General features: G+C 41.4%; 2 protein-coding genes and 1 non-coding gene across 4 annotated transcripts in view; all 3 read left to right on the forward strand.

The window, feature by feature from the left end:
* Window positions 1-5651, forward strand: part of LOC133544147 (uncharacterized) — a 12215-nt gene extending 6564 nt beyond the window's left edge. Inside the window, exons 5-10 of the mRNA XM_061889233.1 lie at window positions 22-145; window positions 638-679; window positions 761-799; window positions 1625-1711; window positions 4854-5128; window positions 5203-5651. Coding sequence (XP_061745217.1) covers window positions 22-145; window positions 638-679; window positions 761-799; window positions 1625-1711; window positions 4854-5128; window positions 5203-5604 — 969 coding nt within the window. The 3' untranslated portion in view covers window positions 5605-5651. The remainder of the gene's footprint in view (window positions 1-21; window positions 146-637; window positions 680-760; window positions 800-1624; window positions 1712-4853; window positions 5129-5202) is intronic.
* Window positions 5652-9853: 4202 nt separating this feature from the next.
* actr8 (actin related protein 8) overlaps window positions 9854-19976 on the forward strand; it is a 40019-nt gene continuing 29896 nt past the window's right edge. The window contains exons 1-3 of one of the 2 annotated variants that reach the window (XM_061889867.1): window positions 9854-10154; window positions 18690-18860; window positions 18941-19051. In XM_061889867.1, coding sequence (XP_061745851.1) covers window positions 10029-10154; window positions 18690-18860; window positions 18941-19051 — 408 coding nt within the window. In that variant the 5' untranslated portion in view covers window positions 9854-10028. The remainder of the gene's footprint in view (window positions 10155-18689; window positions 18861-18940; window positions 19052-19976) is intronic. The other variant, XM_061889866.1, reaches the window with a different exon arrangement.
* trnai-aau (transfer RNA isoleucine (anticodon AAU)) lies at window positions 10322-10395 on the forward strand. Its single transcript has one exon. It is a non-coding gene; the product is annotated as a tRNA-Ile (tRNA).

Genomic DNA, 19976 nt, shown 5'->3' on the forward strand with positions numbered 1-19976 from the left:
TCCACTGTAAATATTTTTCAGAAATGGTTCCACTACTTGGTAAGATGGTATGGTTCCAACGTCATCACAGCAGCCAACTTCCCTTTGCCGCCTCCAGGCAGCGGCCTCTCCTACCGCAGCATCATCATCCCTCGCCCCAAACACAGCAAGTACTCTTCTTTCCTTCTCTTTCTTCATTGTAGGCTTCCATTCTGACTTCAATGCCATAAAAAGTCATGTTTGAGGCAGTAGCTTTTTGGAAAATATCCAGTAACAAACGTGTCCGCATCACTCCGCTTTCTGCATCATGAGCTTAACGTCATGAATTACTGCGATCCCACAATTACCGCCCCACTTCAACCTAAAGACAGTGCATTCCAGACGGTTTCAAATTAAATTAAATTAAATTATTATGTTAAATAACATTTCAGACGGTTCATAATAAATAGGTTAAGGTTTTTCACCGACCATTGTTCTCTGTTTGATTTGATCGAACCTTTTCTAACATTCCACAGTACAAAATAATACAAGATACCTGCTGATATTGTATCGGATCAATATCCATATCGGCCAATACTCGATGCTCTACTGTCGGCATTGTATCGGAACTTAGTGAAAAGGTTGTACAATAATAAATATATTATTGTTTCTTCTGTAGGTTTTGCAGGCCGTGCACCAAAGACTACTATTCACCCCAAAGGTGAGCAACCCTTAAGGTGCTGTGTATTAAATATGAACGAAAATAAACAATAATAAGTACAACAAGTGTTTTTCTCTCCAGCTGATATCACAGACATCACCACAGACAGTCCTCGTTCAGGCAAGACATCACACAATCGCATCGTTCTATATCATATATATATATATATATATATATATATATATATATATATATATATATATATATATACATATATATATATATATATATATATATATATATACATACTGTATATACGTATATATGTATGTATATATTTATATACATATATGTACACTATACTATATATATGTATATATATACAGTATATATATGCATAAACATCATATATACTTATATATATATATATATATATATGTGTATATATACATATATATATGTGTGTGTATATATTGTGTGTGTGTGTATATATATATATATATATATATATATATATATATATATATATATATATATATATATATATATATATATATATATATTTATATATATATATTTGTATATATATATATTTGTATGAGTGGTAAAAATCACAAGACTACTTCACAAGACTACTTCATCTCTTCATCTCTACAGAACTGTTTCATGAGGGGTTCCCTCATGAAACAGTTCTGTAGAGATGAAGTAGTCTTGTGATTTTTCCCACACGGTATCGAGCACTATTCTCTGGATAATCCAACCAAGATTATATTTATATATATATATATATATATATATATATATATATATATATATATATATATATATATATATATATATATATATATATATATATATAATATATATATATGTGTGTATATATATATATATATATATACATATATATATATATATATATATATATATATATATATATACATGATTATTATGAACTACTTTAAATAGTTATAATAGTGCTTTTGTTTTGTTTTTTTACTGCAACAGATCCTCCAAACACTTTGGCCAACATCTTGGTGAGAATTTATCTGGGACTTGCTGCCTTCATGATCGTCACTTCTGGATACATCCTGTGTAAGTGGAGCACCTCAACGCATACATGTATTATGATATTAAAGTTTATTATGTATGTTTAAATTCCATTTTTTTTTTTTTTTAATATTTTACATAGATATAATGTAGTTATTTAAAGCGCTGAACGATTCAAACAGCACTTAAATGGAATAAAATCTAATTAAATTAAATTAAATTAAATTAAATTAAATTAAGTTAAATTAAATTAAATTAAATTAATTTAAATTAAATTAAATTGAATTAAATTCAATTTTATTTTATTTAATTCAATTTAATTAAATAATAATGCATTTAGTTAATGAATCAAAATGTATAAGGAAGCAGACCACAAATATCTAAACTATTAATCCCAAACCCCGTTTCCATATGAGTTGGGAAATTGTGTTAGATGTAAATATAAACGTAAAACAATGATTTGCAAATCATTTTCAACCCATATTCAGTTGAATATGCTACAACTTTTTTTATTTTGCAAATAATCATTATCTTAAGAATTTCATGCCAGCAACACGTGACAAAGAAGTTGGGAATGGTGGCAATAAATACTGATAAAGTTGAGGAATGCTCATCAAACACTTATATGGAACATCCCACAGGTGTGCAGGCTAATTGGGAACAGTTGGGTGCCATGATTGAGTATAAAAGCAGCTTCCATGAAATGCTCAGTAATTCACAAACAAGGATGGGATGAGGGTCACCACTTTGTAAGCAAATTGTCGAACAGTTTTATAACAAGATTTCTCAACGAGCTATTGCAAGGAATTTAGGGATTTTACCATCTACGGTCTGTAAAATCATCAAAAAGTTCAGAGAATCTGAAGAAATCACTCCACGTAAGCGATGATATTACGGACTTTTGATCCCTCAGGCGGTACTGCATCAAAAACCGACATCAGTGTGTAAAGGATGGTCGCTACATCTGTAAATGCAAGTTAAAACTCTACTATGCAAAGCCAAACCCATTGATCAACAATACCCTGAAACGCCCCCGGCTTGGCTGGGCCTAAGCTCACCTAAGATAGACTGATGCAAAGTGGAAAGGTGTTCTGTGGTCTGACGAGTCCACATTTCAAATTATATTTGGAAACAGAGGACGTGGTGTCCTCCAGAACAAAGAGGAAACTCACCATTCGGATTGTTATAGGGGCAAAATTCAATAGCCAGCATCTGTAATGGTATGGGGGTGTATTAGTGCCCAAGGTATGGGTAACTTACACATCTGTGAAGGCACCATTAATGCTGAAAGGTCCATACAGGTTTTGGAGCAACATATGTTGTAATCCAAGCAACGTTATCATGGACGCTCCTGCTTATTTCAGCGAGACAATGCTAAGCCACGTTTTACAACAGTGTGGCTTCGTAGTAAAAGAGTGCGGGTACTTTCCTGGCCCGCCTGCAATCCAGACCTGTCACCCATCGAAAATGTGTGGCGCATTATGAAGCGAACGACTGAAGCTCTACATAAAACAAGAATGGGAAGGAATTCCACTTTCAAAGCTTCAACAATTAGTTTCCTCAGTTCCCAAACGTTTATTGAGTGTTGTTAAAAGAAAAGTTGATGTAACACAGTGGCAAACATGCCCTTTCCCAACTACTTTGGCACGTGTTGCAGCCATGAAATTCTAAGTCAATTATTATTCGGAAAAAAAAAAGTTTATGAGTTTGTAGTGCATTAAATTGAATATGGGTTGAAAAGGATTTGCAAATCATTGTATTCTGTTTATATTTACATCTAACACAATTTCCCAACTCATATGGAAACGGGGTTTGTACAACATAACTAGTAAAACTGCAGCTTATTAAGTGAATGTTGCTGATAAATATTGCATTTGATATTTTAACTGCAGTTGTTTTAAGTGCTGAACATTTTTAAATGCATTTTTGACAACTTTGATGTATATTTAAAGTCAATTTATTTTATTTTAGAAATTTTTTCCATTGATTGGATGCAGTTATTTAAAGCGCTGAACTATTTAACTAGCAATTAAATTAAATAAAATGAATTAAATTAAATTACATTTAATCAATTTTAATTTAATTTAATTCAACTTAATTTAATTTAATTGCTAGTTAAATAGTTTAATTCAATTTTATTTTATTTTATTTTATTTTAGTTTGGTTTAGTTTAGTTTAGTTTAGTTTTTTTTAGTTTATTTTATTGTATTTGATTCAATCATAATACATTTAAATAATTAATTGAAATGTATAAGGAAGCAGACCAATTACAGCTAAACTATTTATTACAACAAAACTAGTAATCTACAGCTTATTAAGCTAATGGTGCTGATAAATATTGCATTTGCTTCTTTAACTGCAGTTGTTTTAGGTGCTGAATACTTTTTAAATGCATTTTTGACAACTTTGATGTGTATTTAAAGTCAATTTATTTTATTTGACAAATATTTTACATTGATTTAATGCAGTTATTTAAAGCTTTGAATTATTTAACCAGCACTTAAATTAAATAAAATGAATTAAATTAAATTAAGTTTAATTTGATGTAATTTAATTTAATCTAATTTAATGTACTTTAATTTAATTTAATTGCATTTAATTTTATTTTATTTTATTTTATTTAATCATAATACATTCAAACAATTAATCTAAATGTATAAGGAAGCAGACCAATTGTAACTAAACTATTAATTACAACACAACTAGTGATTTGCAGCTTATTAAGCGAATGTTGCTGATAAATATTGCATTTGATATTTTAACTGCAGTTGTTTTAGGTGCTGAACAATTTTTAAATGCATTTTTGACAACTTTGATGTGTATTTAAAGTCAATTTATTTTATTTGAGAAATATTTTCCATCGATTTAATGCAGTTATTAAAAGCACTGATCTATTTAACCAGCACTTAAATTAAATTAAATTAAATTAAATTAAATTAAATTTAACAAAATTTAATTAAATATATAAAAAAAACAGACTAGTAATAACTAAACTACTGACTGACTATAAACTGGTCATTTGCAACTGCACAAGGGAATATTTATTTATTTATTTTACTACTAAAAATTAAAATTTTGCTGTAATATTAAACATTCCAGACTCCTTTTTAAAAAAACAAAAACAAATATGCTGTTCAGATGTTTATCACAGACCTATTAACTCATTCCAATGTCCTTCACTAAACAGATAAGAGATGTTGGAGACATGTTGCCTTTATGCTGGGCCTCAAAAGGTCGCCTCCATCGTCCAAAGTTCCCGTCTCTGTCCTCATGGTGTACCCTCCCGAAGACGGAGCCTTCCAGAAGGCTGTGATGGCCTTGGCAGAGTTCCTGCAGAAGCACGCGGGCTGCAGCGTGGCCATCGACGTGTGGCAGCAGGCGAGGATCGCACAACTGGGTCCCTTGCGTTGGCTGGCGGAAGAAGTCAAGGCTGCGCAGCGTGTCCTCATCATCTGCCCCCAGGTGAGAAGATGGCTGACATCCGTTCATCTTTAAACATACAAATGTTTGGACTTGGTCAACTTTCCTTTTTCCAGTCCGGCCACTCTGCTCCCTCCAACCTCATCTCCACCGGACCCTGCGTACCAGCTGCGGCTCATGATCTTTACCCTCTGACCCTCAACACGGTGGCGAGCCACGCTAAAAATGCTGACGATCTCTCCAAGTTCTGGGTGTTGCAGCTCGGACAGCACAAGGACAAGAGGCCCGGCTCCTTGGCTCCAGAGCTGAGGGCCTGCAGACGTTTTTGTTTATTGCGGGATTTAAGCAAACTCTGCAGGAGTCTGCACACTTGCAGGCGAGACGGCAAATCGTGGGCAAATTTCATCTTTGTAGCAGACAGTGAGAAGAGTACGGTGAAGTTAAAAGACGCTGTGGAAAAACTAAATGTCGTCATCCCCGCTGAGTCGCAACCACTCAATCCTGTCATCGCTGTTTGAATATTCAGACAACACCTCAGTGATATTATAAAATAGTACAAAAATAACATCTTACATATATGTTACTGACTGAATGCATGTCAAAAGTAGACTTAGACTCGGACAAACTTTAATGGATCCACAAGGGAAATTGTTCCACACAGTAGCTCAGTTACAATGATGGAAAGTGTAAGGTTGGAAAGGACAATGCAGGTATAAATAGGATAAATATAGCGATATAATATACTACATCCATCCATCCATTTTCTACCGCTTATTCCCTTTAGGATAGTGGCGGGCACTGATGTCTATCTCTGCTGCAATCCAGCGGAAGGCGGAGTACACCCTGGACAAGTCGCAACCTCACCGCAGGGCCAACACAGATAGACAGACAACATTCACACTCACATTCACACACTAGGGCCAATTTAGTGTTGCCAATCAACCTATCCCCAGGTGCATGTCTTTGGGGGTTGGAGGAAGCCAGAGTACCCGGAGGGAACCCCCGCATTCACTGGGAGAACATGCAAACTCCACACAGAAAGATCCCCAGCCCGGGATTGAACCCAGGACTGCTCAGGACCTTTGTATTGTGAGGCAGACGCACTAACCTCTCTGCCACCCTGAAGCCCTATACTGAGATAGTATATTATATTATGTCTATATCATATATACAATATATATCAATTACCATGTACAATATCACAGTAATTGTGACGGCAAAAAAGGAAATAACTGTATATTTACTATGCATATATATGTATGTATATATATATATATATATATATATATATATATATATATATATATATATATATATATATATATATTTATATATATATATATATATATATATATGTACAATATCACAGTAATTGTGACAGCAAAAAAGGAAATAACGGTATATTTACTATGTATATATATGTATATATATATATATATATATATATATGTATACATATATATATATATATATATATATATATATATATATATATATATATATATATGTATACATATATATATATATATATATATATATTATATATATATATATATATATATATATATATATATATATATATATATATCCATCCATCCATTTTCTACCGCTTATTCCCTTTCGGGGTCGCGGGGGGCGCTGGCGCCTATCTCAGCTACAATCGGGCGGAAGGCGGGGTACACCCTGGACAAGTCGCCACCTCATCGCAGGGCCAACACAGATAGACAGACAACATTCACACTCACATTCACACACTAGGGCCAATTTAGTGTTGCCAATCAACCTATCCCCAGGTGCATGTCTAATTACTGTGATATTGTACATATATATATATATATATATATATATATATATATATATATATATATACATATATATATATATATACCTACCTGTATATATACTTTTGGAAGACCACCTCAATCCCACCAACACGTCTTCTTATGAGGAAGCGGGGCCTGGGGATTCTGTGGTGGGCTCTCCTATTTCTGGTGCTGAGGTAGTTAAAAACCTTGTCCGTGGCAAGGCCCCGGGGGTGGATGAGATCCGCCCTGAGTTCCTTTATGCTCTGAATGCTGTGGGGCTGTCTTGGTTGACAAGACTCTGCAGCATCACGTGGACATCAGGGGCAGTGCCTCTGGATTGGCAGACCGGGTGGTGGTTCCTCTCTTTAAGAAGGGGAACCGGAGGGTGTGTTTCAACTATCGTGGGATCACACTCCTCAGCCTTCCTAGTAAGGTCTATTCAGGTGTACAGCAGAGGAGGCCACGCCCGATAGTCGAACCTCGGAATCAGGAGGAACAGTGTGGTTTTCGTCCTGATCGTGGAACTGTGGACCAGCTCTATACTCTCAGCAGGGTCCTTGAGGGTGCATGGGAGTTTGCCCAACTAGTCTACATATGCTTTGTGGACTTGGAGAAGGCATTCGACCGTGTCTCCTGTGGGGAGACACGGTGTCTCCTGTGGGGAGTGCTCAGAGAGTGTAGGGTATTGGACTGTCTGATTGTGACGGTCTGCTCCTGGCAATGCTTGGTCCGCATTGCCGGCAGTAAGTCGGACTCGTTTCCAGTGAGGGTTGGACTCCGCCAAGGCTGCCCTTTGTCACCGATTCTGTTCATAACTTTTATGGACAGAATTTTGAGGCGCAGTCAAGGCTTTGAGGGGTTCCGGTTTGGTGGCTGCAGGATTAGGTCTCTGCTTTTTGCAGATGATGTGGTCCTGATGGCTTCATCTGGCCAGGATCTTCAGCTCTCACTGGATCGGTTTGCAGCCGAGTGTGAAGCGACTGGGATGAGAATCAGCACCTCCAAGTCAGAGTCCATGGTTCTCGCCCGGAAAAGGGTGGAGTGCCATATCCGGGTTGAGGAGGAGACCCTGCCCCAAGTGGAGGAGTTCATGTACCTCGGAGTCTTTTTCACGAGTGAGGGAAGAGTGGATCGTGAGATCGACAGGCGGATCGGTCCAAGTCTTCAGTAATGCGGACGCTGTATCGATCAGTTGTGGTGAAGAAGGAGTTGAGCCGGAAGGCAAAGCTCTCAATTTACCGGTCACTCTACGTTCCCATCCACACCTATGGTCATGAGCTTTGGGTTATGACCGAAAGGACAAGATCACGGGTACAAGCGGCCCAAATGAGTTTCCTCCGCCTAGTTGTGGGGCTCTCCCTTAGAGATAGGGCGAGAAGCTCTGCCATCCAGGGGGGAGCTCAAAGTCTCAAAGTAAAGCTGTTGCTCCTCCACGTCAAGAGGAGCCAGATGAGTTGGTTCGGGCATCTGGTCAGGATGCCAGCCAAACGCCTCCCTAGGGAGGTGTTTCGGGCACGTCCACCCGGTAGGAGGCCACGGGGAAGACCCAGGACACGTTGGGAAGACTAGATGGATAGATAGATAGATAGATAGATAGATAGATAGATAGATAGATAGATAGATGGATGGATGGATGGATGGATGGATGGATGGATGGATGGATGGATGGATGGATGGATGGATGGATGGATGGATGGATGGATGGATGGATGGATGGATGGATGGATGGATGGATGGATGGATAGATAGATAGATAGATAGATAGATAGATAGATAGATAGATAGATAGATAGATAGATAGATAGATAGATAGATAGATAGATAGATAGATGGAAAGTACTTTATTGATTCCTTCGGGAGAGTTCCTTCAGGAAAATTAAAATTCCAGCAGCAGTGTACAGAGTTGAGATCAATTTAAAAAAATAAATAAATAAAGGGGATCTAAATGGAAATAAAATTGAGAAATATTACAATAAGAATAAAAATAAAAAGCAACAATGGAAATAAAAATACAACAGTAAAATAAGAATATAACAAGAGAAACTAGGCAGTAGTGACCATGTTATAAAAACGTATTGCGCTGTTATTGTTTTGCGTCCCCTGTCATCCTAGTACCCCTCACCCCCCTCCCCAGAGAGGAGTTGTACAGTCTAATAGTGTGTGGGACAAATGAGTTTTTTTTGTCTATTAGTCCTGCATTTGGCATGAAGCAGTCTAGAACTGAACAGGCTCCTGATAACTGTATGCAAAAGGTGACTGGCATCATCCAGGATGCTCACTAGTTTGTCCACAGTCCTCTTCTCTGCCACCGTCACCAGTGAGTCCAGTTTCATTCCGATTGTAGAACCGGCCCGCCTGATCAGTTTCTCCAGGCTGGAGCTGTCCTTCTTAGATGTACTTCCCCCCCAGCCCACTACCATGTCGACCAGAACACTGGCAACCACAGACTGGCAATTATGTCTCCCGGCTGGCCTGGGAACGCCTCGAGAAGAGCTGGACGAAGTGGCTGGGGAAGACGAAAGTCTGGGCTTCCCTACTTAGGCTGCAACCCCCGCGACTCGACCTCGGATAAGCGGAAGAGGATGGATGGATGGATATTTTTGGGGGTTTGTTTGAAAATAATGCACATACATTTCTTTGTTTCTTATTGTGCTTGTATTTGTTACTATTCTACATGCATAGAAGCATTTATATATATATTATTGCTTTGAAATAAAGTTTGTTTAAAAAAACAAAACGAAACGCAGTATCTTGTCCAATGAGAGCGATTTCAATTGTGTCACGTGACCAAATACAAAATCCACATCTCTATTGCGAGCTTTCATTTCTATTTAGGTTGTGGCAACATTTTACGTCGAGGGATGTATTCGAATATGTATATATATTTTATTACATTTCAATTTGAATTTTTTGTGTTGATGTTTTTCGATAACGTTTGCTGTTTTAAAAGGCAGATCCAGCCGTATACTCATTCGCTCAGTTCGGGGAGGTGTGGCTTATTTTTATATCACGTGACCAAACACGGAAATAACTTCGCCCGCTGCTACCACGTCGTGCGTTTTTCGGAATAAGGCAGCTTAAATCCGCGCTTTAGCTTGCTTTTGAAGGCAGTCACGCCGACTTGGTCGACAGAGGACATGACGCAGGCGGAAAAGGAGCAGGATAACGGAAAAGAAAAAGAGCGAGACAAAGAGAAGGAGAAGGAGCAGCGAGGGGTGAAAAGACCCATCGCGCCACCCACTGTCCCGGATCCTCTCCAGGAGGTTTGTTGAATATATATAGTGTTATTTCCCTTTTTTCAGCATTGTCTTGCTGAAAGTAATCTACTGTTTACTTTTAAAACCAAATTTCATTTTAAAGCGGCGTAATTGTTGTCTGTGCAACGCGACGGTTCCCCGATTTGTTACACTGTGACTGGAGAAATTCCTACGGCCGGTTAGCTCAGTTGGTTAGAGCGTGGTGCTAATAACGCCAAGGTCGCGGGTTCGATCCCCGTACGGGCCACTTCTTTTTGTCAAGAACTCCTTATGGACGGAAAATATTTCCCTTTTGCAGAGTCATGTCGTCGAATGAAAGGCTGAAAAATGCTATTCAAATATTTTAAGACGAATTTTTATTAGTATCAACTAGTGTTGTCCTGATACCAATATTTTGGTACGGGTACCAAAATTATTTAGATCGTTTTCGCTACTTTTCTTAATAAAGGGGACCACAAAAAATGCTTTATTGTCTTTATTTTAATAAAAAAATACAAATCTTAGGCTACATTAAACATATGTTTCTTATTGCTAGTTTGTCCTTAATTAAAATAATGAACATACTTGACAACTTTTAGTAGTAGGTAAACAAACAAAGGCTCCTGATTAGTCTGCTGACATATGCAGCAACATATTGTGTCATTAATCAACCTATTATTTTGTCATCATTATGAAGGACAAGTGGTTGAAAATGGATTATTAATCTGCGCAGAGCTGTCCCCAGCCGATACACAGGCAAGCAGTATATGGCCACCGGATCGGACCGGACCCCCCCCACAAGGGAGAGTGGGACATAGGAGAAAAAGAAAAGAAACGGCAGATCAACTGGTCTAAAAAGGGAGTCTATTTAAAGGCTAGAGTATACAAATGAGTTTTAAGGTGAGACTTAAATGCTTCTACTGAGGTGGCATCATGTATATATACATACATATATATATATATATATATATATATATATATATATATGTATGTATGTATGTATGTATGTATGTATGTATGTATGTATGTATGTATGTATGTATGTATGTATGTATGTATGTATATATATATATATATATATATATATATATATATATATATATATATATATATATATATATATATATATATATCCATTTTCTACCACTTAGCCGGTGGTTTGTGCAGCCCTTTGAGACACTAGTGATTTAGGGCTATATAAGTAAACATTGATTGATTGATTAATTGATACTTGGTTACTTTTTCTTTTAATATGTTCTATATACACTTCTATGGGGTATATATATTTTCTCATTCTCTTAGATAAAAATAAAAAAACACTATTGCCCTCGGGTAGAAAGGGTTCTTGAACCTATATGTCCGGCATTTTATTGTCCTGTATCGCCTGTCTGAGGGCAGCAGTTCAAAAAGTTTAAGTCCAGGGTGAGATGGATCCCTTATGATGTTTTGGGCCTTTTTGAGGCAAGGTGGGAGTTGAACTTTCACAACCTCTTAACATCAGATTATATTCATTAATAATTATGCATCCATTATATTAAGAGAATATGTTCACACATATATACCTGTTTATGCTCCAAAGTGAGGACCGAGACCAACTTTCACATACTCTTAATATCCAATTATATTAATGAGTAATTATACATCCATTATATTAAGAGAATAAGGTCACATACATATTCCTGTTTATGCTCCAAAGTCAGGACCGGGAAGTAAACAAAGTAGGAGTCGAACTTTCACATACTCTTAAAATCCAATTATATTGATTAATAATTATGCATCCATTATATTAAGAGAATATGTTCACACACATTCCTGTTTATGCTCCGAACTGAGGACCGGTACAGACTTTCACATACTCTTAATATTCAATTATATTAAGTAGTAATTATACATCCATTATATTAAGAGAATATGTCCACACACACACATTCCTGTTTATGCCCCGAAATGAGGACCAGGAAGCAAACGGGGTGGGAGTCAAACTTTCACATACTCTTAATATCCAATTCTGTTAATTATTAATTTTATATCAAATATATTAAGATAATATTTACACACAGAGATTTGTGTTTATGATCCGAAGTTAGGACCGGGAAGTAAACAAAGTAGGAGTTAAAGTTTCACATACTCTTAACTTCCAACTGTATTAATTAATAATTATGCATCCATTATATTAAGGGAATACGTTCACACACATATTCCTGTTTATGCTCCGAAGTCAGGACCGGGAAGTAAACAAAGTAGGAGTCGAAATTTCACATACTCTTAAAATCCAATTATATTCCACCCATCCATCCATCATCTTCCGCTTATCCGAGGTCGGGTCACGGGGGCAGCAGCCTAAGCAGGGAAGCCCAGACTTCCCTCTCTCCAGCCACTTCGTCTAGCTCTTCCCGGGGGATCCCGAGGCGTTCCCAGGCCAGCCGGGAGACATAGTCTTCCCAACGTGTCCTGGGTCTTCCCCGTGGCCTCCTACCAGCTGGACGTGCTCTAAACACCTCCCTAGGGAGGCGTTCGGGTGGCATCCTGACCAGATGCCCGAACCACCTCATCTGGCTCCTCTCGATGTGGAGGAGCAGCGGCTTTACTTTGAGCTCCTCCCGGATGGCAGAGCTTCTCACCCTATCTCTAAGGGAGAGCCCCGCCACCCGGCGGAGGAAACTCATTTCGGCCGCTTGTACCCGTGATCTTATCCTTTCGGTCATGACCCAAAGCTCATGACCATAGGTGAGGATGGGAACGTAGATCGACCGGTAAATTTAGAGCTTTGCCTTCCGGCTCAGCTCCTTCTTCACCACAACGGATCGATACAACGTCCGCATTACTGAAGACGCCGCACCGATCCGCCTGTCGATCTCACGATCCATTCTTCCCCCACTCGTGAACAAGACTCCTAGGTACTTGAACTCCTCCACTTGGGGCAGGGTCTCCTCCCCAACCCGGAGATGGCACTCCACCCTTTTCCGGGCGAGAACCATGGACTCGGACTTGGAGGTGCTGATTCTCATTCCGGTTGCTTCACACTCGGCTGCGAACCGATCTAGTGAGAGCTGAAGATCCCGGCCAGATGAAGCCATCAGGACTACATCATCTGCAAAAAGCAGAGACCTAATCCCGTGGCCACCAAACCGGATCCCCTCAACGCCTTGGCTGCGCCTAGAAATTCTGTCCATAAAAGTTATGAACAGAATCGGTGACAAAGGACAGCCTTGGCGGAGTCCAACCCTCACTGGAAACGTGTCCGACTTACTGCCAGCAATGCGGACCAAGCTCTGACACTGATCATACAGGGAGCGGACTGCCACAATAAGACAGTCCGGTACCCCATACTCTCTGAGCACTCCCCACAGGACTTCCCGAGGGACACGGTCGAATGCCTTCTCCAAGTCCACAAAGCACAAGTAGACTGGTTGGGCAAACTCCCATGCACCCTCAAAAACCCTGCTGAGAGTATAGAGCTGGTCCACAGTTCCACGACCAGGACGAAAACCACACTGTTCCTCCTGAATCCGAGGTTCGACTATCCCGCGAAGCCTCCTCTCCAGTACACCTGAATAAACCTTACCGGGAAGGCTGAGGAGTGTGATCCCACGATAGTTGGAACACACCCTCCGGTCCCCCTTCTTAAAGAGAGGGACCACCACCCCGGTCTGCCAATCCAGAGGTACCGCCCCCGATGTCCACGCGATGCTGCAGAGTCTTGTCAACCAAGACAGCCCCACAGCATCCAGAGCCTTAAGGAACTCCGGGCGGATCTCGTCCACCTCCGGGGCCTTGCCACCGAGGAGCTTTTTAACTACCTCAGCGACCTCAGCCCCAGAAATAGGAGAGTCCACCACAGATTCCCCAGGCACTGCTTCCTCATAGGAAGACGTGTTGGTGGGATTGAGGAGGTCTTCGAAGTATTCCTTCCACCTATCCACAACATCCGCAGTTGAGGTCAGCAGAACACCATCCGCACCATACACAGTGTTGATAGTGCACTACTTCCCCTTCCTGAGGCGGCGGATGGTGGTCCAGAATCGCTTCGAAGCCGTCCGGAAGTCGTTTTCCATGGCTTCCCCGAACTCCTCCCATGTCAGAGTTTTTGCCTCAGCGACCGCTGAAGCCGCACACCGCTTGGCCAGTCAGTACCTGTCCACTGCCTCCTGAGTCCTATGAGCCAAAAGGACCCGATAGGACTCCTTCTTCAGCTTGACGGCATCCCTCACCGCTGGTGTCCACCAAGGGGTTTTAGGATTGCCGCCTCGACAGGCACCAACTACCTTGCGGCCACAGCTCCGATCAGCCGCCTCGACAATAGAGGTGCGGAACATGCTCCACTCGGACTCAATGTCCAGCACCTCCCTCGTGACATGTTCGAAGTTCTTCCGGAGGTGGGAATTGAAACTTTCTCTGACAGGAGACTCTGCCAGACGTTCCCAGCAGACCCTCACAATGCGTTTGGGCCTGCCAGGTCTGTCCGGCATCCTCCCCCACCATTGCAGCCAACTCACCACCAGGTGATGATCGGTAGAAAGCTCCGCCCCTCTCTTCACCCGAGTGTCCAAAACATAAGGCCGCAAATCCGATGACACAACTACAAAGTCGATCATAGAACTGCGTCCTAGGGTGTCCTGGTGCCAAGTGCACATATGGACACCCTTATGTTTGAACATGGTGTTTGTAATGGACAAACTGTGACGAGCACAAAAGTCCAATAACAAAACACCACTCGGGTTCAGATCCGGGCGGCCATTCATCCCAATCACGCCTCTCCAGGTTTCACTGTCGTTGCCAACGTAAGCGTTGAAGTCTCCCAGTAGGACAAGGGAATCACCCGGGGGAGCACTTTCCAGTACTCCCTCGAGTGTACCCAAAAAGGGTGGGTACTCTGAACTGCTGTTTGGTGCGTAAGCACAAACAACAGTCAGGACCCGTCTCCCCACCCGAAGGCGGAGGGAGGCTACCCTTTCGTCCACTGGGTTGAATCCAACGTGCAGGCTTTAAGCCGGGGGGCAACCAGAATTGCCACCCCAGCCCGTCGCCTCTCACTGTCGGCAATGCCAGAGTGGAAGAGGGTCCAGTCCCTCTCAAGAGAAGTGGTTCCAGAGCCCTTGCTGTGCGTCGAAGTGAGTCCGACTATATCCAGCCGGAACTTCTCCACTTTGCGCACTAGCTCAGGCTCTTTACCCCCCAGCGAGGTGACGTTCCACTTCCCAAGAGCTAGCTTCTGTAGCCGAGGATCGGACCGCCAAGTGCCCTGCCTTCGGCTGCCGCCCAGCTCACATTGCACCCGACCTCTATGGCCCCTGCTATGGGTGGTGAGCCCATTGGAGGGGTGACCCACGTTGCCTCTTCGGGCTGTGCCCGGCCGGACCCCATGGGAACAGGCCTGGCCACCAAGCGCTCGCCATCGTGCCCCACCTCCGGGCCTGGCTCCAGAAGGGGGCCCCGTTGACCCGCGTCCGGGCGAGGGAAATCTGGGTCCATGTTTTGTCTTCTTCATAGAGGTCTTCGAGCTGCTCTTTGTCTGATCCCTCACCCAGAACCTGTTTGCCTTGGGAGACCCTACCAGGGGACAACATAACTCCTAGGATCATTGGGACACGCAAACTCCTCTACCACGATAAGGTGGCAGCTAATATGTAGCACCAAATGATGCTATATATTAGCAGTAATGCTACTTTTGGTAGCAACGCTTGTCCCCCACACTTGACAAATTAAAGTTGTCTATTCGACATGTTCCCTCTTGAAGCCGAACCACCGCCAGATGATGGACCCAGTGCTGTTTTTCTTGGTAATTACTTCTTCCTTCATTCGCACCTTCTTTCTCTCGTATTACCACTCGCACGGCTCCACTAGCATCACAGCTAACGTTACCCATGCTGCTACCTCTCTGTTTCGCGAGGGCGTATACGTATGTGACGTATGTCGTGACAGACAGTATGTGACGTGTGTAAGTTTGTGCGCTTGCTGTCTGTAAGAAGGTGTCACGCTTGATAAAAGGATTGGACTCAGATGCAGAGTTGGGACTTTAGACAGGCTTTTATTTTGACAACTTCCTTTACCTCCAAAGTCAAGAAATAACAATATCTATAATCACAAAAAAACTACTCTGCAAAAAGGTTCCAGAAAAAGAAGGAACAACCGAAAATCACTCTGAACGGAGGAAAACACAAAAGTAAAGTTGGACTATAATTGACGCCGTATATGCTATAAAAAGTATTTAACAAAAAACGCTCCAACAGGAGGACCAAAACAACATCTATGAACATTTCTACACTACCTAATCTAATAAAGTTTTAACAAAAATAGTCACTCAAAAAGTTGAGGAATGAATGAAAACATTTTAACTGAAACTTACCACTGTGGCTGAATAACGAAATAATCAAAATCACTCTGCTGTGTTGGAAGAAAGGAAAACTCAAAATATTTACAAAGGGGTTCAGGATCAAGGGACATAAGCACGAGACGAGACAAGGCAAGGCATGGACAAGGACATGGACGCTAGAGAGCACGAATAAACGAGACAATCTGGCACAGAACAAAGGAAGGAGTGAGGTTATAAAACACATGAGGGTAATAGGGAACAGCTGGAAACAATCAGAGAACAGGGATGACGCCAGACTGCTGACACAAAAGGAAGGGCAAGTGACCTGAAACGAGAGGAGAGTTACTTTTCAAATTAAAACATGCAAACCATAAGACAGAAAAACCCAAAACAAGACATCCCTCACCGCGGTGTGACAGAAGTAGACACAAAAAGGAGTGGGAAGAGCCTGTAGTGTAATGCCGGCAGCTAAAAGCTACTGCGTGAGAACGTATACTCGAATATCACCATATAGTCGTGGGACGGCGTGGCGCAATGGGAGAGTGGCCGTGCGCAACCCGAGGGTCACTGCTTCAAATCCCACCTAGAACCAACCTCGTCACGTCCGTTGTGTCCTGAGCAAGACACTTCACCCTTGCTCCTGATGGGTGCTGGTTGGCGCCTTGCATGGCAGCTCCCTCCATCAGTGTGTGAATGTGTGTGTGAATGGGTAAATGTGGAAGTAATGTCAAAGCGCTTTGAGTACCTTGAAGGTAGAAAAGCGCTATACAAGTACAACCCATTTATCATTTATTTATTTATAGTCGTTTTCTATATCGCACAGAGACAAACCCGCGATATATCGCGTATATCGATATATCGCACAGCCCTACATACACCTAATACCCAATTATAATAATTATTTATTTGATATCCTCTATATTAAGATAATGTGTACTAGAGTTGTCCCAGTCCGATATTTGGATCGAATCGGCCGCCGATATTTGCAAAAAAATGCGTATCGGCAAGGCATGGGAAAATGCCGATCCAGATCCAGTTTAAAAAAAAAACTGGTCCGTGTTTTCCAACGCACCGATTTAAATAATACATTCCACTCTTCTGCTGCTCCCTACGCTCCGTTCCGCATTTTCCACCACACCTTCAACACATCCACAGGTCTGTGTTCTAACCGTTAAGACGGCCGTGTGAATTAAAAGTTACGGTAAAAATGTCAGCTGTATGGGATTATTTTACCCTACAAAACGAAAAAGATGAAGAGGTGGAGTGCAAAACCTGCCACAATAAAGTCAAGTGTGGTGGTTAAGTTGTAAGACATTTTAATGACTCTTGAGAGTGAGAGGCTTTTTAGCACTCATCATAGATGTACACAGGAGCAGGCTGACACCTGAGCATCTTGAAGTGCTCGTCTTTGTTAAAAAGATTCTCCCCATCATGCTTGGACTTCAATTGTTTGCCCCCCCCCTGACTGGGGCAAACATTTGAAAGGAGTGTGTGAATATTTTTTTATTTTTTTTTTATTTTTTTTTAAGTTTACACTTTTTCAAGAGCAAGTATTGATGTTGAGTTATAGACATTTTATCTCACTCAGGTTGTTTGTGTGTTTTGCTTTTTTAAAATAATGTTTACAGCATTAGTTGCACTTTATAGTGTTCACTTTTTTTTACTGTTTAATGATGCCATTTCTGTTTGTCATGTATAATTGTTTTCTATTTTGTGTTTATCCTTGAATACCAACCATTGTGTATTATTCAAACTCACCTAATTCAGCTGGCTTGTTGTTATCAAGAGTACTAAAACCCTTCAACATGAATCTGACAACTAAGTAGGCTAAATAACTTTAAACTTTAATACATCCTCGGATAGGCCAGGATCGGTATCGGATCGGAAGTGCAAAAACAATATCGGTATCGGATCGGAAGTGCAAAAACCTGGATCGGGACATCCCTAATGTGTACACACACACACACACACACACACACACACACACACACACACACACACACACACACACACACACACACACACATTTTCTTAGCCTAATGCAGGGCAAAAATGTTTGGACACCCCTGACCTTAAACCATGCATTTTTGCTAACAGGCATGTTAAAGTTAACATATATAATCACCAAACATAACATAGTCAGTGTTTTGCAGAAGGTGATTGTGTGTATCAGGCCGCCACAAGTAAATGAACGTATGGAACACACGATGGCCGTAAAAGTCCTCCCGTGCCTTTCTGCTCTTTTACAGCAAATACAGAGCAACTTCATCATCGTCATCCACCCCGGCTCAAGGACGCTACGCATCGGCCGTGCGACAGACAACCTCCCCGTGGCCGTCCCGCACGTGATAGCGCGCCGGCACAAGCAGAGCGGCCAGCCCAGATCCGAAGACGCCTGGCTGCTACGGGAAGGTCTAAACGTGCGTCAGGTTGTCGCCCTCCAAGCATTCGCTGGCCTCTTGACGTTTTTTCCACCGTCCTGTCGCCTGCCCCCTGACAGAAAGCGGAAAGCAACGAGCAGAGGCAGAATGGGCTCAAAATGGTAGAACAGGCCATTTGGTCCAGGAAGATGTCCAACGGCGTGAGGAGGACGCCGGTGTCTGCGGAGCAGGTGTGTGCCAAGAAATGTGCGACGATCTTCTGAGGGCCAATCGTATGGCGAGTCAAATTGGACAGTATGAAATACAAACCCCGTTTCCATATGAGTTGGGAAATTGTGTTAGATGTAAATATATATACAATGATTTGCAAATCCTTTTCAACCCATATTCAGTTGAACGCACTACAAAGACAAGATATTTGATGTTCAAACTCAAACTTTTTTTTTTTGCAAAAAATAATTAACTTAGAATTTCATGGCTGCAACATGTGCCAAAGTAGTTGGGAAAGGGCATGTTCACCACTGTGAACCTTTTCTTTTAACAGCACTCAATAAACGTTTGGGAACTGAGGAAACTAATTGTTGAAGCTTTGAAAGTGGAATTCTTTACCATTCTTGCTTGATGTACAGCTTAAGTTGTTCAACAGTCCGGGGTCTTGTTGTCGTATTTTACGCTTCATAATGCGCCACACATTTTCATGTCTGGACTGCAGGCGGGCCAGGAAAGCACCCGCACTCTTTTACTACGAAGCCACGCTGTTGTAACACATGCTGAATGTGGCTTGGCATTGTTCTACTGAAATAAACAGGGGCGTCCATGATAACGTTGCTTGGATAATAACATATGTTGCTCCAAAGCCTGTATGGACCTTTCAGCATTAATGGTGCCTTCACAGATGTGTAAGTTACCCATGCCTTGGGCACTAATACACCCCCATTCCATCACAGATGCTGGCTTTTGAACTTTGCGGCTATAACAGTCCGGATGGTTATTTTCCTCTGTGTTCCGGAGGACACCACGTCCACAGTTTCCAAATATAATTTGAAATGTGGACTCGTCAGACCACAGAACACTATTCCACTTTGCATCAGTCCATCTTAGATGAGCTCGGGCCCAGCGAAATGGTAAATGGTAAATGGGTTGTACTTGTATAGC

This window comes from Nerophis ophidion, linkage group LG27, assembly GCF_033978795.1.
Source record: "Nerophis ophidion isolate RoL-2023_Sa linkage group LG27, RoL_Noph_v1.0, whole genome shotgun sequence".
Classification (NCBI taxonomy): Eukaryota; Metazoa; Chordata; class Actinopteri; order Syngnathiformes; family Syngnathidae; genus Nerophis; species Nerophis ophidion.